The sequence below is a fragment of the Melopsittacus undulatus genome, chromosome 17, assembly GCF_012275295.1.
Source record: "Melopsittacus undulatus isolate bMelUnd1 chromosome 17, bMelUnd1.mat.Z, whole genome shotgun sequence".
Taxonomy (NCBI): domain Eukaryota; kingdom Metazoa; phylum Chordata; class Aves; order Psittaciformes; family Psittaculidae; genus Melopsittacus; species Melopsittacus undulatus.
Window position 1 is genome coordinate 3,108,104 of NC_047543.1, and position 17,091 is coordinate 3,125,194.

Consider the following 17,091-nt stretch of genomic DNA (forward strand, 5'->3'; position numbering starts at 1 on the left):
AAACAAAGGTAAGTGCTGCTGCTGTGTAAAACCAAGCTCCTTCTGTCAGCTTTAGAGAACTTAATCCTAGCTTTGAAACTCAAGGCAAGGAAAGCTCACTATGATAGAGGGCTTTATTTAAAAAAGTTGCAAGCAGAGTGGGCTGTGAAGCGCAGGATTGGTGCTGGGTTAGTCCATGCGAGCCTTCAGGGTCCTGGTGGTGATCTTGTCTTTTTCACTAGAGGGCAAAAGAGAAGACACTTAGTGGTAACCCCACATTTAATACCTACATGCAGATTGTCCCCTCTGCAGTGTGCACAGGTGGTTGGGTTTGCTGGCACAGGCAGGGTCATCTGGGCTTGAAAGTGCCTGTTTCAGCCAAGTAGAGCTCATCCTCGTCCTGCTTTGCCCCAAGGGAGCTCCAGCAAGAGCAGTGCCAGGGATGCTGCAGGGAATGAGCCCCATCAGCAACATGAACTGTTTCAGAAGTCTGACTGCAGACCTGGGGAGGTAACAGTGCATCCGGCTGTGGCAGAGCATCCCTCTGGGCAGTGCTACCTGTCTGAGGAGCTGCACTCCTGAATACCCCCAGGAATGGAGCCAGGGAATCCCTGTGTCTAGGATGGATTTCCAATGTGGCTCCTGCAGTTGGAGCCACAGCCACCAGCTGCAGCAGTGAAATAAACCCCTTCGGATGGACAGAATGTTGTTAATGGTACTGGAAGGAGCAGGATAGGGATACCCTGGCACCAACTTCCTTTAACACACAGCTTGTTGAATTCTACCCGTTCTGCAGGGGAAGGAGAGCAGCACTTACATGATGTGCACCACCACTCCCATTCCAGAAATGGCATCTCTGTCCACTGCATTCAGCATGGCCTGTGAGATTGTTTCGAATAGATGGTCGGGCTCCTGAGGAACAGAAGCTCTTTTAGTCAGTGTAAACATGGAATCACAGCATGATGTGGGTTGGAAGGGACCTTAAAGCTCATCCAGTTCCAACCCCCTGCCATGGGCAGGGACATCTTGCACCAGACCAGGTTGCTCCAAGCCCTGTCCAACAATGTTCATGCACTGGATTTTGTTCAAACCCCAAAGTATCATCCAAGATACTGTAGGATTTTTCCTGCAGTTACAAGCTCCAGCCTCTTTGTTCTCCCATGTTCCTTTGGGAAGCACCAATGGACAGAGCCTTTCATCCAATGCATGCATCCCCAGTTAACAGCAGGAGCCTGAATCCAAGAAGAGGAGCCCCACTCACCATGTTGGGCTCCCAGAGGGACTCGCACATGCCATACATCTGCTCCGAGCAGGTCCCACTGACCACAAAGTCATCGGTGATCATGGGGCAGCCGATGAGGTCCAGGGAGCAGATAAAGGGTTCATGTGTCACAGGGTCCAGCCCCGCAATGACCGGTTCTGTGTAGTACGGCCCAAACCTGTGAAGGACAAACAGAGCAGTGAAACCCTAACCCTAATCACATCAGCTCCAGCCACCACGGCCTTCACGGACATGTAAACAGCGACTGTTGTTTGACACTTGCCGTCTCTCATAGAGCAGATTGGAAACCATGCTCATAAAAGTCTGAGGTTTGATCTGCCTGCCCTCCTTCAGCTCGTAGAGATTCAGCCTGAACTTCAGTCTCTGGGCACTGCGAGAGATGAGAATCAGCGTTACAGCAGAAGCAAGATTCCTTTTCTTCTGCCTTCATCCAGCCATGAATTGTTCTGCTGCACATTGACGGATGCCAGCTCCTGACACCTGCTTGACACCGGTATGTATCACAGAATCCCACCTTGGTTTGTGTTGGAAGGGACCTTAAAGCTCCTCCAGCTCCAACCCCTGCCACAGGCAGGGACACCTTCCACTGGAGCAGCTGCTCCAAGCCCCTGTGTCCAACCTGGCCTTGAGCACTGCCAGGGATGGGGCAGCCACAGTTTCTCTGGGCACCCTGTGCCAGCGCCTCAGCACCCTCACAGGGAACAGCTTCTGCCTAAGAGCTCAGCTCAGTCTCCCCTCTCTTGGGCAGGTTCAAGCCATTCCCCTTGGCCTGTCCCTACAGGCCCTTGTCCCAAGCCCCTCTCCAGGTTAAGTTTCCATAGGGATGGGATCTTAAATCACTTCCAGTAACCCGCACTGAAGGGAGACCAAGCAGTGCAGAACTGACCCCACCTGCGGTACCATGGGGGGACCAAAGCCATAAGCTGCCCCTTGTCAACGTGCCTTTGGGGGGCTCGGCACGGGAACATGCGGCAGCCCCACTTACACCGTCTGCACGTCCGTGGCCAGCCCTGCCAACCCAATGTACAGCCGTTCTCCCATAGGGAATATCTTCTGGAAGTCTGTGGTCACCATCTGCGCCTGGATCCCGAACCGCCGGTCCGCCGCGATGGCCACGCAGCCCTTCCCCTTCATGGCCATGACGGCCCCGCCGTTATAGGACATAATAGACTGCAAGAGAGCAGGACGGGCCGGTGCGGACGGGGCCCTGACCGGGCCTGGCCCTCGCACCGGGGGGCACCGGCACCGCTGTCTGTAAGCCCGCATTGAGCCGGAGGGAGGCTGGAGGGGACGGCCCCATCCCACCCGGTCCCGGTCCCGATCCCGATCCCGATCCCGATCCCGATCCCGGTCCCGGTCCCGGTGCTCACCATGGTGCCGGCTCCGCGTTCCGCTCCACACCGCGCCGCTGCTCCCGCCTCCCGCTCCTTCCCATTGGCTGCCGCCGCGGCTGCCCGGCGGAGCGCCCCTCGTGATTGGTGGTTCGTCCTGCCACGGGGAGCAGCTGATTGGTTGGTTGCTGCGGCGGTGAGGGAGGGGGGAGAAAAATGAGGAGTCATTGTGAGCGGGGCATGCCGGGACGGTGGAGGACTGGGGGGGGGGGGGGGCGGTGGAGGGAGGGTGCGCACAGCTGGAGCCGCAGCTGGATGTGCATATAGGGACAACAGCTGGATGTGCATATAGGGACAACAGCTGGATGTGCATATAGGGACAACAGCTGGATGTGTATATAGGGATAGCAGCTGGATGTGCATATAGGGACAACAGCTGGATGTGCATATAGGGATAGCAGCTGGATGTGCACACAGGGGTCGTGCAGGCGCTGGATGTGCATACAGGGGCATGGCACAGCTGGATGTGCACACAGGGGTATGGCAAGCTGGATGTGCATAAAGGTGCAGAGCACAGATGGATGGGCATGCAAGGGCAACAGCTGGATGGGCAGGCAAGGGTGCGGTACAGCTGGATGGGAGTTCAAGGGTCATGCCACAGCTGGATGTACATCCAAGGACAACAGTTGCATGTGCATGCAGGGGCATGCAGCAGCTGGGTGTGCATTCGAGGTTGTGGCACAGCTGGATGAGCACTGTAAAGGTGGCCTGTGGTTGTGAGCAGCCCATCCCAGGGTGGTGCTGGGGGGTTCCTGAGGCTAGAGCACCCCAATGCCCATTCCCCATATGCCTGTGGCAAGGCTGGGATTGCTGCAGGGCATCCTGGTGGCATCTCCCACCAGCTCGGCCCTACACAGCCTGGCACCTTCTGCTGAGCACTGGGTAAAGTTGGCCAAACCCAGCTGAATTGAACCAGGAACGTGAGGAAACCCATCCTGCACACCCCCAAAGTCCCCCTGTGCAGCCAGGGGCAGTGGGGCTCCTCTGAGGGAGCAAACCCCCCTTTGGAAAGTGCTGGCACTGTGAAGTGACCCTGAAGCAGAGAGTCCTGGCACATCCCAGGGAAGGGAAGGAGCCTGGAAGTGGCTGAGGGGGTATTTCTTACTCCAAGATCAATTGAAAGGGGGCTTTGCGTCCTGTGGAGGATTGGATTCCATTCCCCATCCCCACTCCGCAGCTCTCCCCTCTCCGGGAGGAAGACTGGATGAAACGTTTAATTTATGGGAGTGATGTTGTGCCAAAGGGAAAGAGATCCATGTGTTTGGAAACGCTCCCAAATGCACAACAGAGGAGGCTGCCTGGTTCCAATGAACATCCCAGGCTGTTTATCCACACCAGGACCGAGCCCGGAGGCACAACCCGTCCCGTGGCACTTGTATTCCTAAAGAGTTTTCCATTGTCAAAGGTTTCCAGCAGGGATGAAGCCAGAGGCCACGTTTGGGCTGTGGGGAGAAGGAGCAGCAGATGCTGATGGGGACCCAGTGCCTGGTCCCTCTGCAGCCCTCTGATCCCCTCTTCTCCAGCAGGCTCATGCTCTTGGATCGGGAAAGCAGCAGCAATCCCTGGCCCGGGGAGGCCCAGGGCTGCCTCGGCTGCAGGAGCAATTGGAACAACAGGGATCTTGCTGGCATGGCTTTATTCCCTGGGTTAAACCACTAACTTCCTGATTTCTGGTATGAAAATGAAATCAGGGCAAGCAGGGAACATAAATGTTATAAGGCTTTAGAAGAGAGGGGGAGTTCAGCAGTGCAGCTTCTGGACCCCTTTTCGGCTTATTTTTAAGGCAAAACCAGAGTCTGTCTTGAAAGAGCTTCCAAAATCTCCAGTTTTAATGTCCCAGCATCTCCTTTTGCAAGGCTGTGCTGCAGATGGGACCGCAGGCTGAGCAGCACTGGCTTTGCTCACACCAGGGGCTGGTTTCCTTGCCAAGGGAAGTCATGAGCCCACCGGGAGCACCGGGGCCGCATCCTGCCGGTGCCGACCTCCTCTGCTCCGTGTCCGGCTTTAGACCGGCCCGATAAAAAGGGAGTGGAAAGAAAAGAGGTGGCCTCGTCCCTGGGTGGGCTCGAACCACCAACCTTTCGGTTAACAGCCGAACGCGCTAACCGATTGCGCCACAGAGACCGCGCTGGGTACCAGCATCGCTACCGCTGCAGTCAGCATCGGGAACCGGCCCCCGGTACCGGCACCGGGGCAAGGGGGAACTGATCCCGACCGCAGCTGTGTGGGGCGGAGAAACACCCGTGGGCCCCACAGAGCAGTGGGTACACGGGGTGTGCAGAAACACCCCTCGGTCGCACCGAGAGCAGGCAGGAGCCTGCGGGAGCGGCAGACACTGGGGCCCTTCCTGCTCCTCCATCCTTTCCTTTTTGTTTTCCTTCCTTTTTCTTATCCCCCCTTTTTCCCCCCATCCCTTTTCCCCCTTTTTCTGTCCTTTCCTATTCCCTGTTTCTTTCTCGCATTTCCCTATTTTTCCTTCCATCCCTTTTCCCCCTTCCCTTTGCTTCCCTGCCCCCGCAGCAGGTAACCGGCACCCACCGGCGCTCCCCCATGGGGTGCTCCTGCGGGACAAACCCGACCCGGGGAGGGGGCGTTGGGTGCCGGGGACCCCCCCCCCCCATCAGCTCGGCCTTGGAACCGTCCCTGTGGCTTTTAGGGCGCAAGGGCTTGGGGGGGGCGGTGAGGGGATGGGGGGGGCGGAGCGGAGGGGGGGGGGGGAGCCCCAATCTCGGCCCCTCACTCGCTTCCTCCGCAACACCCCGAAGGAATGAGGTCACGTGGGGCGGGGCGGGGCCTGGCGGCGGCTGGAGGAGGGAAAAAATAAAATAAAAAAAAAAGGAAAAAATTAAAAAAAAAAAGGAGGAGGAAAAAAAAAAAAAGGGAAAAAAGAAAAAAAAAACGAGCGAGGAAAAAAAAAACAAAAAACACAAAAAAAGGCCCCGTCCGCAGCGCGGAGCTGAACCCAGCCGGGAGCGGGGGGGCGGCCCCGGGGCCGCCGCTGCCGCCGCCACCAGGTAGGGACACGGCCCCGGTCCCGTCCCCCCCTCCCCCCCCGCCGCCGCCGCCGGGTTCCCACCCCCCCCCCGGCTTCCCCCCCCTCCCCCCCCCGTGTCCTTTTCTCTCCTCGTTCAAGATGGCCGATGGCCGCCGCCGCCCCCCGCTTTGTGCCCGTGGGGGGGGCACCGGGACCCCCCCACCCCGCGGGGGGCACCGGGGACGTGACAGCCACACCGGGCCCGGTGCGGTCCGACCGGAGGGGGGGGGGGGCGGAGGGGCCGGGCCGTGCCCCGGGGCGGGCGGAGGGGCACCGGGAACGCCCCGGGTTCATCGGGGCTGCCCCACCCCCGGTCCCAAACCGTGGGGTCTGTGCGTGTGTTCCCCCCCCCCCGGTACCGGCGAGGACCCGGCTGCAACCGGACACACGCACGCGTGTCCGTGCCCAGCGGGTGTCACGCTCCGGGTTTGGGGGGGTCCCCCCTCATCCCGTCCCTTCTGTTCCGCTCCTCGGCAGCCCCCGGTGCCCGGTGGGGCGCGGGCGCTGTCGGAGGGCTCCGGTTCACGCTCCGGTGCTTTCCCATCGCGTTCCCGGTGCGGGCAATGCCGGGTGGGACCGTCCCGGTTCATTTCCCGTGCTCGCCGCCGCCGGTGGGACCCGCGGGGAGGGGGCGGCCGCTGGGGTCCGAGTTACTGGTGACTTTGGAACGTCCTTCCCCACCCGTTCCTTTGGGGGGGGGGGGACACGGGGCCGGACCACCGCCCACGGAGACAAAAGACCCCGAAAGCCGGGACCGAGGGGGAGCCGCTCCGGTGCCGGGACGGGGCGGCCCCGAGGGCTCCGGTGCTGCGGGTGGAGGGGGGGGGGGGGGACCGGGGCTTTGTTCACCCCCGCGGTTGTTATCGCCCGGTTCATTAGAACCGGTTTGCGCCGGTGGCTCCGGCTCCCCCCCCCCCCCCCAACGCTGAGACCGGAGCGGCCATTGCGAGTACCGAGTGGTAAAAGCCACCCGGTGCCCGGTCCCCTGTTGGGGGTCGGTGTGAAGCCGAGAACCGCGGCCCCCCCCAGCATTGGGCTGCCTGAAGGGAGCGGAGACGGGGGGGGCTGGAGCTTGCCAGACACTCTGTGGGTCATGGGCCCCTCCCTCCAAGGGGGCCATGGGGCTTGGCTTGTTCCTTGGACCTCCACACAGGGGACTCTGGATTCTCCATCCTGGTCCCCATGGCATCCCATCCCTGCAGCCTCTCCATCCCAGTCCCATGGTATCCCATCCCTGCAGCCTCTCCATCCCTGCAGCATCTCCATTCTGGACCCTGTGGCTTTTCCATCCCAATCACCACAGTGTCCCCATCCCTGCAGCATCCCCATCCCAGTCCCTGTGGTATCTCCATCCTGGTCGCTGGGGTCCCCATCCCTGCCCAGCTGCCTCTGGGCACCTCGTGTTGGCCAAATGAGATGAGAGACCCAGACTGGAGCCGTGGAGAAGCACTGGGAGCACGGGGCAGCTTCCTCAGCCTGGCACGGACCTGTACACACCACTCCATGCACAGCCCTGAGCACACCCCCCCCAAACCCACACCCTTACACACACACACATACACATGTACCCCGCTGGCTCCCTGGGTGCGGGGTTACCCCATCCCTCGGTGCTTGTCTTGGCTGTTGTCTGATTGTTGGCTGCTGGGTGTCAAGCGGCCGGTGACCCTGCTCCATAGCATGCATGAGCGCCTGTGTGCGGGTGTACATGTGTGGGAGGGGTGCGTGTGTGTACATACAGCCACACATGTGAGTGTGTCTGTCTCGCTGTGGGTGCGGGTGTAGGTGCGTGGGGTGTTGCTGCCATCGCACCCATACACAAACCTGGGGGGTTCTTTTCCCCTCTCCTCACATGGTTGTAATAATACTCTGGCCCCTCGCCAAGTATCAGGGTTGCCATGGAAACAATAAAACTGCAGTGATTTGAGGCTCCGGCTCCACTGTCTCCCATTGTAAACATGGAAGTGCCGGAGCGCACAGGCAGCAAAACAGAGCTACACTGTGTGTATGTGTGTGCACACGTGTGTGTATGTGTGTGTACACACGTGTGTGTGTGCACATGTGTGTATGTATGTGCACATGTGTGTATGTGTGTGTACACGTGTGTATGTGTGTGCACATGTGTGTATGTGTGTGCACACATGTATGTGTGTGTACACATGTGTATGTGTGTGCACATGTGTGTATGTGTGTGCACACGTGTGTGTATGTGTGTGCACATGTGTGTGTATGTGTGCACATGTGTGTATGTGTGTGCACATGTGTGTATGTGTGTGTACACGTGTGTGTATGTGTGTGTACACATGTGTATGTGTGTGTACACATGTGTGTGTGCATGTGTGTATGTGTGTGCACATGTGTGTGTATGTGTGTGTACACATGTGTATGTGTGTGTACACATGTGTGTGTGCATGTGTGTATGTGTGTGCACATGTGTGTGTATGTGTGCACATGTGTGTATGTGTGTACACATGTGTGTGTGCACGTGTGTATGTGTGTGCACATGTGTGTATGTGTGTGTACACACGTGTATGTGTGTGCACATGTGTGTATGTATGTGCACATGTATGTATGTGTGTACACACGTGTGTGTATGTGTATGCACATGTGTGTATGTGTGTGCACACGTGTATGTGTGTGTGCACAGGCGAGGGGCTGGCTAATGGGTGACTTGTCCCCATTCAGAGGTGTCTTAGCAAGAGAGGGACCCACTTGGGGACCCGCAGGGTGATGGAGGCATGGGGCAGAGGGAGCTGGGCTGCACAGGGTGGGTCCCACTGATCCCATCCTGACCATTAAGGGGTCCCTGGCTGTTTCCCTGCAGGGAGGATCCATCCCGGAGCTGCTCCAAAATGCACAGGACCACCAGGATAAAGATCACTGAGCTCAACCCACACCTGATGTGCGCCTTGTGCGGGGGCTACTTCATAGACGCCACCACCATCGTGGAGTGTCTGCACTCCTGTGAGTGCCCTGGGGCCACACTGCACCCAGGGGTACCCCAAGCCTCAGCAAGGGTGGTTGTGAAGCTCCGAGACAGTGCCCAAACCCATCCGGATGCTGCATGGAGCTGTGGGGGTCATGGATGGAGGGATGGAGCAGGGGGCACAGGGGCTCTGTCTGTTTGTCCATCAGCTCACACCGAGTCTCTCCCTGCAGTCTGCAAAACCTGCATCGTTCGCTACCTGGAGACGAACAAGTACTGCCCCATGTGTGATGTGCAGGTGCACAAAACCAGACCCCTCCTCAGCATCAGGTGAGCTCTGGTGATGCAGGCAAGCAGGGACCAGTTGCAGCTCTCCCGGTGTGAAGCCTCTCTGCTCCTGGCCATGTGCCCCACACCATCGGGGTTCAGGGAGCTCTCCGGGGGGAAGGGGAATGGGGATGGTGGGAAATGGCATCGTGGATGGGATAGGACCCAGGGACAGCTCTGTGGCAGCAGGAGGTGGATGGGGCAGGAGCCAGGTGGTTGCCCTGTGCCCATGTCTGCACACCCCAGACTGCATCCATCCCTCCATAAATCCCTCCATCCATCCATCCATCCATCCCTCCATCCATCCATCCATCCCTCCATCCATCCATTCATCCATCCCTCCATCCATCCATCCCTCTATCCATCCCTCCACTCATCCATCCCTCCCTCTATCCATCCCTCTATCCATCCCTTCATTCATCCATCTCTCCATTCATCCATCCCTCCCTCCCTCCATCCATCCCTCCATCCATCCATCATCCCTCCATCCATCCATTCTTTCATCCACTGCTCCATCCCTCCATCCATGCTGCAGTCCCACCATGCATAGTTTAACCTGGGACCTTCCTGTGCTTTCTAACCCCCTGCTCTGTCCCCCATGGGTGCTGTGTCCCTCGGGGGGTGCTGTGTCCCTCGGGGGGTGCTGTGTCCCTGGGCTGGCAGTGCAGCAGTGCAGGTGCCCAGCCACGACAGCTTCACACCAGTCTGCCCTGGCTGGGAAAAGCCAGACACATCATGCCTCAGTTATGGAATTGGCTCTGCAGGTGGTTGGCATAGAAACCAGGAAAGGCTGCAGTACATCACTGGGCTGGTTTTCTTAGCCTCTGTTTTTTTTAGCCTTTTCCATGTAAATCCGTTTCTGTAGTAACACTTTTTCTGCCTTTTCCTTTCTATTTTTTCCTGCTTCACTACGAAATATTTACACTCTGCCTCCCACTGCTCCCCCATGGAGACATCCCTGCCTGCATGCAGAGATGGATCTCACCGTGGCCCCGTGCCTGGTGGGGGGCAATGTGGGGCACATGTGGGCCTGGTCCAGATGTGATGCCATAGAAAAGTCTCTGTGCCCATGCGGGCCTTGCTTTCCCCTTTGCTTCCCAAACGGGTGCTGTGGATGCTGTCCCCCATTTCCCCCATGTCCTCCAGCCCCACATGGATGCTGAATGGGTTTGACTAACCCACAAGCAGGCAAGGCTGCTTTTCCATCAGCTGGCTGTAGATCCTAAAGGGAATGCCTTGGGTATGTGCTGGAGCTCAAATCACAGTGGGGCCTCATGCACCACATTGACATCACCCAGCAGTGAGGGATGGAAGACGTGGCTGGGCTAAAAACACTGCAAGGTCTGGTCATTTGGTTTCCTTTAAAGGCCTGACTATTGCAATGGGAGTAATTGCAGATGTCATTTACCTTCCACCGTCCCCACTGCTCCTGCTCAGGGTAGAAGGTGATTTCCTTTCTGGTTTGGGGTTCAATTGTGCCGCATCCTCCTCCTGCAGCAGCCTGAGCCCAAGCCTTGGGTAAAGCCCTGCTCCTATCTCCGTGCCTGGAGTTCCCTGGTTCCTCGTGTGCTTTCCCAGCTCCTGCCTGGAGATGGTTGCGGTTTAGAGCCCACTTTGCTCTCCCTGCCTTTGGATGCTGCTCTGCATCATCCTTACAACAGAGGGAAATCGAAGCCTGAGCCTGAACCACAACCACCTCTAGTAGTAAAATGAGATGCAAATTCAGTTGTGCAGGAACATTTGCCGATCTCAGGGATGTGATTCCCGTTTAGTTCTCTGTGTGGTGGTGTCATTGTTTTGACTGCTGAAATGGATCCAAGCAATAACAAGGAGTTTTGAGCTGGTTTTCTCTCTTTTCCCAGCGTTAACCCTTTGCAGGGAGCAGGAGGATGGATGGGTTTGCTCTGCCATCCCTATGGGCTGGGGAGTTGGGGCTATGTGCTGGGAGATGGGGGGAAATGGCATCCAGGCTGGCCAGGGGCAGCCCTGGAAGCAAACTGCTCCTATTCCAGCTGATTTCTCCCTCTTTTCCTGTTTCTTTGCCCACCTCAGGTCGGACAAAACCCTTCAGGACATCGTGTACAAACTGGTCCCAGGGCTTTTCAAAGGTACCACCATGCACAGTTATCATTGTGTGGGTTTGGGGTTGGTTGTAACTCACTCCCACCCACACCCCCCATCCTTGGGGCTGGGACAGGGGGATAATGCTTGGTGTAAATAGACAGGGATGGCTCCATCCGGATAGTGCCCATTCGCTGCTGGGGGGAGCCATACAAAGCAATGCTGGGAGCCACTGCCCTCCTATGGGGTCCTATGGGCAGCGTGTATGGGAGCAGGCACTCAGCACCCACCTCCCCTTGGTGTGATGGTTTCCTCCTCACCTTCCTCCTCCCTTCTCCCACAGATGAGATGAAGAGGAGGCGAGACTTCTATGCAGCCTACCCTGTGGCAGAGGGTGAGTGCCAGCCCCAGGGACCCCCATCACCCCCACTGTGCCCCCCCACCCATGGCTCAGCCTCTCCCTCCTTCTGCCTCCTGCAGTTCCCAATGGATCCAATGAGGATCGTGGGGAAGTCTCCGAGCAGGACAAAGGGAACCTGACAGATGATGAGATCGTCAGCCTGTCCATAGAGTTCTATGAAGGCTCAAGGTACCATTTTCTGGTTACTCCCAAGATGCTGCCTTGGGTTTGGGGTTGTGAATGAGCTCTCGCCTTTTCTCCCTGCTCTGGTGATGGAGCTGAGATCATAGAATCACAGCATGAATTGGGTGCTCCAAGCCCCATCCAACCTGGACTTGAACTTGGGATGGGGCAGCCACAGCTCCTCTGGGCAGTGAACTGGTGGTGGCTCACATGGCCCTGCTTGGGGCCAAGTATCCTGGGATGCTTGAGTGGCCGGAGGAGCACCCGAACCCCATCCACCCTGGTCCCGCATCCTGCATCCTCTGCAGGTGCTTGCTATGGCAGCAGCATCCCTGTATCCCCAGGCAGCAGGGCACAAGAGCTGCCACATCCCCAGTTCCAGAGGTGGCCTCCAAGGATGTCAGCAGCATCCAGGGCAGAGGGATTCAGGGAATGTGGGTGCCTGGACAGTGGTTGCAGTGCATAGGGTTGGAAATGCAGCAACTGCATGGGGGAAGCCAGAGCTTGGCTGAAGGTCACTGGATGCTCCCTGTCTACAGGCAGCACTTCTGCTGCGTTATTGTTTCTCCTGCCTTTTAATTCCTCCCTAAACTTCATCCCGAGTTTTCTTCCCTCCCCATAGAGAAGAGAAGAAAGGGAGCATTGAGAATGGGGACCTGGAGAAGGAGAAGGTGAGCGTGGTGGGACCAGGGCATGGAGAGCTCCATGTCCGGCTGCCTCCTGGGCTTTTGGGGTGGGGAGGGAACAGGGGGGTCCCCAAACCCGATGCAGGAGGTGGGAGCTGCCCATTTCCTTGCCCATGGACTCAGCATCACCTCTCGGTCCCCAGAAGAATGGGCTGCGGTTCCTGCGCTGCCCGGCTGCCATGACTGTCATGCACTTGGCCAAGTTCCTCCGCAACAAGATGGATGTTCCCAGCAAGTACAAGGTGAGCTTGGGCTTGGGATGTGCTCTGGTGGGCTCGGAGGAAGGGAATGCCGTTTGGCTGCATCCTCTGCTTGCACATTCGCTGTGCTTTGCTTGCTCTGCTTCGTGCAGCCCAGGCTTTGCATCCCCGCATCCCAGATGGATCCAGCCCTTATGGTGTCTTCCATCTCAATGGGGATGTTGCTCCAGCAAAAGCAGTGCTGGAGCTCCAGCAGCACCCTTGGGAATGGCAAATCCCAATGAGCTGCTCTGGGGGGGGGGGGGGCTGGTGGTGCCTCTGTCCCCATGCTGAAGGATTGACCCTATCCCCTGCACCAGGTTGAAGTCCTCTATGAAGATGAGCCCCTGAAGGAGTATTACACCCTGATGGACATTGCCTACATCTATCCCTGGAGGAGGGTAAGTAAGTGGAGTTGCCTCTTTCCCTGCTATGGATATGGGCACTGGGGGGGTTGGGAAAGCAGTCCTTGTGGCTGAGGGCATTGGGAAGCATCAGAATGGAAGAAGGTGGAAATTGAAGAACTTCGAAATTGAAAAGCTTCGAAATTGAAGAACTTAAAAATTGAAGAACTTAAAAAATTGAAGAACTTCAACATTAAAGAGCTTTAAAATTGAAGAACTTTGGAATTGAAAAGCTTAAGAATCAGAGCTTAAAAACTGGGGCACTTCCATGGATAAACCCCACGAGCTTCTCCTTGCAAAGGTGTTTGCTCCCAATGGGGTTTTTAGGTGGCTGGGTTGTGGGGGATGCTGCTCGTGCTTCTCTCCCTGTATCCCCAGGCAGGGCTGCAGGATGCCGGGTACCACATCTCTCCTTTCCCCCGTGCAGAACGGGCCCTTGCCCCTGAAGTACCGCGTCCAACCCGCCTGCAAGCGGCTCAAGCTGTCCCATCCCATCACCCCCGAGGGCACCAACACCAGCGGCGCATCCGAGTGCGAGTCAGTCAGTGACAAAGCTCACAGCCCGGCCACGCTACCGGCCACCTCCTCCTCCCTGCCCAGCCCGGGGACCCCATCCCATGGCTCTCCCAGCTCCACCGGCACCGGCACCGCGCTCAATGGCTCCTCGAACTGCCACCCGCTGCCTGCCGCCCGGTGCCGCAAAGCGACTGTCAATGGCAGCACGGGCTCAGCCCTGACCTAAGCACCGGGCGGATGGGGGACTCCTGGCTGGCTTTTCTAGATCTCTATATATTATATATATATATACATATATATGTGTACATAGGGAGAGCAAAGAACGGAAGCAAAACAAGACAAATTATACATACTTATTTTCTATTGATCAACCAGATTAATTTAAAGTGCAAATAAGACACATAAAAGTGGTTGAATATTTTTAAATGATTTTTTTCTCCCCCCCCCCCCCCTTTTTCCCTTTCATTTTCCTTTGGGATTAACTTACATAGCTGCATGCCAGAGCTGGGAGCCGCTGCTGCCTTCCTTGCTCAGTTTCTCTACCACTTTTCCCTCTCCTCCCCATCCCTCTCCCCTCAATGGGGCAGGGGGGACTCGCAGCTGCACAGGTAAGGGTGAAGCACAGGTAAAGGCCAAGCACAGAAGCCAAAAACTGCCCCTCCAGCCCCCCTTGTGCCCTGTGGTTTATTGCTATGTTTGTGTTTATGTCTGGTTTTAGCCCCAGGTTTGGTTACAGGGTGCCCTGGCTCCATTGGTTGGCATCGAGCATCACTTTGCCTTGCCCAGCGCCTCCCTGTTCCTTTATCTGCTCTTCCCATGTGGTCTCTGGATGGAGGTTCAGGCTCTGCCCTCGTGCACAGTAAGTAGGCTGGGTGGTGAAGGAGCACAAGGCCCACTAGATACTGGGGTCTCCTCCTTGGGACAGCGCTTGGTGCCAGCACTGGTTTTGATCTAAACCATTGGAGGCTGTTTTGGATGAGTCTTTGTGGGACCCAGGGGCTTCAAAGCACCCCACAAGTGGCTCCCCCCAGCTTCAACGCTGCATTTCAAAGCTTTTCTTTGCATTCTCCCCTCGCCCTCGTCCTTTCCACCCTCTCCTCCTGCCCCCCCATTGGGTTTTTAAATAGAGAAACTATAGAGTACAGTGCCTTTAGCCAGGAGGCTTCGGTGAGGGGCGATGATGGGAAGGTGCTGCCGTGCATTGGGTGGCAGCCGAGCGGCACCAGGGCATGGACCAACGTTCTACATGGACCATATAAATGATTCGGAGAAAACTCCATGAACAAACTCGCCAACAGAGTTTCAAGTTGACAAGCAGGTATTCTTTATTACGGCGCCGGGAGACACGGGGGATAGCTCCTCCTAACGTGTGTCCCCGTATTGCTCTACAGGTCATCCTTATATGGTCACTGAGAACATTACATCATTTCCAGAAAGTTTCCCGCATTCATACAAAATATGATGGTGGTTCCCAGCTTAATTAACATTACAGATATAGCAATCATCCTGTTCTTTTACTTATCAATAGGTTTTAACTACTGCCATCCTGGCCATCAGCTAGTCCCAGGTGCTACCCACCCCTTGGTCGTTTTCCATTCTGTTCTTGTCACACCTTTTGTATTGAGGTTCTGAGGACCTGAAACTGCCTTCAGGCAAAACGGTTACTTTTCATTACAAAGCCAAACTTATCATTACTTTAGAACTGATTACATTTTGTGCCTCTTTGTTTCAATCCCCCCTTTTTCTGTCCTTTTGCAAATTCTTTTGCAACATTTTATATAATACCATTACCATCTAGAGTCTTTTGAAAGTGTCCTGTTTCTACTTGATACTTAAGTTTCATTTCTTTTTCCAGTCTTCATAACTTATTATAGATCATTTACAATACCAGAAAGAAAATTTTGTTATACCACAAGTAATTAATATTAAGACAATATCCTGCAACCAGTTGCCTTAAACAGGAGAGATCAAGTAACCATGAAGTTAACTTTTTCCATATTTCTTTAAGCCCCCAGGAGGTATCATCCTTGGCCATTTTATGAAAGATTTTAATTTATTTCCAAATTTCCTCCAGATTTGTTTCAGGAACAGCAACTTTCACTGATTATGGAACAACCCCCTCCTTGTGAAGCCAATAATGTCTAGAGCCATTCGGCTTTGTAATACCATTTTAGATATCACCCACAAATTTGTCCATGAGATAGTGTTGGAAACTGGAATGCCAATTAATGGACGGCCCTGATCTCCTGATTCAGGCAACTGTGCACACACTCAACAGCCACTACAATTAACAATTTTAGCAACATTCTGCATTAATTTCAGGTATAAGTATTGGTCCCAAACTAGTATGCCAGTTATCATATAAGTTCAAATTACGACCGATACAATTTCATACACCAGGAGCCTGAGGGTTCAATCCGCCATGTCTTCTCTGGTTCTGGTGCTTTCTTTATTCTTGAATAATGTATCCAAGCAGGTTGTTCCTTTATCTTCACTGCTGTAAAGGTGGTCAAACTCTCAGAGATGGCCTTCTCCCACTTCCAGAAGACTTTCTCTTTTAAACTGGGACTGATATGGTCTTCCATATAAAATTTTACATGGTCTAGCCTTTTCTTTCGACCGAGGTTTAGTTCAAAGCCTTAATAGAGCCAGTAAGGCTTGGTACCAATATTAATTTATTTCCTGACATATTTTACCAATCTGATGTTCTGATCAGATGAACCATCTTTTCTACTTGCCCACTGACCTGGGGCCTGTATGGTACATGTAGTTGCCAATCAGCTTCTATTTTTGCTAGTTTCTTGTAACTATTTTGCTCTAAAGTGTAAGCCTCGGTCAGAAGAAATTGCCTCTGGTGCTCCAAAACAAGGTATATCATACAACGATGTTCCAATTACTTGTCTTACATTATTTATTCTACAAGGGAATGCTTCTGGCCATCCTGAAAAAGTATCCGTTAACACCAACAAATATTGGTAACCCCCTTTTCTTGGTAATTCAGAGAAATCTATTTGCCATTGCTGTCCCGGATAATTTCCTCTCCCAATGGTCCCAATTTGATTTCTGTTTTCAGTTTTAGGATTATTCTTAAGACAGAGCTGACATTGTTTTGTCACTGATTGAACTGTGGTGTATAGATTCCTTCCTACAATTTGTTTGTCCAAATATTTATACAAAGAGTTGCTACCCCAATGAGTTTTATTATGTTCCTCTTGAACTAGCCTCCAGAGTTGATTATAAGGAATTACAATTCGCCCATCAGGTATCTGAACCCAACCCTCTTTGTTTTCCTGTCCTTCGAGATCTTCAATCAATTTTCTATCCTCCTTTGAATATCTAGGTTTAGATTTCTCAATTGTTAGTTTGTCATCAGGGATTAAAAGAATGATTTTAAGATTGTTCAGCTTCTTGTTTGGCTCCAATATTGGCCAAATTATTTCCAGTTTCCTGATCAGAGTCACCAGCTTAAATTTATATATTTATTTTTTTTTTTAAAAAAAAGTTTTCATTCTTTTCAGACGTCACCATGTCCATGGACCACAAATGCATATTTAGAATCAGTCCAAATATTTATCCTTTTGTCTTTAGAGAGTTCCAGGGCTCTTGTTCAGCATGTTCCAGGTTTCTTTCAAATTTGGTAAAAACAAAAACCAAAAGAAAAAAAAA

General features: G+C 54.5%; 2 protein-coding genes and 1 non-coding gene across 5 annotated transcripts; 1 reads left to right on the plus strand and 2 right to left on the minus strand.

Moving 5' to 3' along the window:
• Positions 1 to 95: 95 nt before the first annotated feature.
• Positions 96 to 2,689, minus strand: PSMB3 (proteasome 20S subunit beta 3). Its single transcript, XM_005140565.3, has 6 exons — positions 2,632 to 2,689; positions 2,247 to 2,431; positions 1,524 to 1,631; positions 1,241 to 1,418; positions 797 to 891; positions 96 to 217 (listed from the first exon to the last, which is right to left on the minus strand). The coding sequence occupies exons 1-6, from the start codon at positions 2,632 to 2,634 to the stop codon at positions 169 to 171; spliced, it is 618 nt and encodes a 205-aa protein (XP_005140622.1). The 5' UTR covers positions 2,635 to 2,689; the 3' UTR covers positions 96 to 168.
• Positions 2,690 to 4,702: 2,013 nt separating this feature from the next.
• On the minus strand, positions 4,703 to 4,776 carry TRNAN-GUU (transfer RNA asparagine (anticodon GUU)). Its single transcript has one exon. It is a non-coding gene; the product is annotated as a tRNA-Asn (tRNA).
• Positions 4,777 to 5,577: 801 nt separating this feature from the next.
• On the plus strand, positions 5,578 to 13,866 carry PCGF2 (polycomb group ring finger 2). Of its 3 annotated transcripts, XM_034070258.1 has the most exons (10): positions 5,578 to 5,666; positions 8,508 to 8,647; positions 8,843 to 8,939; positions 10,989 to 11,044; positions 11,341 to 11,391; positions 11,478 to 11,586; positions 12,203 to 12,251; positions 12,410 to 12,508; positions 12,826 to 12,906; positions 13,337 to 13,866. In XM_034070258.1, exons 2-10 carry the CDS (start codon positions 8,536 to 8,538, stop codon positions 13,649 to 13,651), a joined length of 969 nt encoding a protein of 322 aa, XP_033926149.1. In that variant the 5' UTR covers positions 5,578 to 5,666; positions 8,508 to 8,535; the 3' UTR covers positions 13,652 to 13,866. The 3 variants fall into 3 exon arrangements, with proteins under 3 accessions (XP_033926149.1, XP_033926151.1, XP_033926150.1); XM_034070260.1 differs by lacking the exon at positions 5,578 to 5,666 and having other exon boundaries at positions 8,323 to 8,647; positions 13,288 to 13,597; XM_034070259.1 differs by lacking the exon at positions 5,578 to 5,666 and having other exon boundaries at positions 8,325 to 8,647; positions 12,413 to 12,508.
• Positions 13,867 to 17,091: the final 3,225 nt, after the last annotated feature.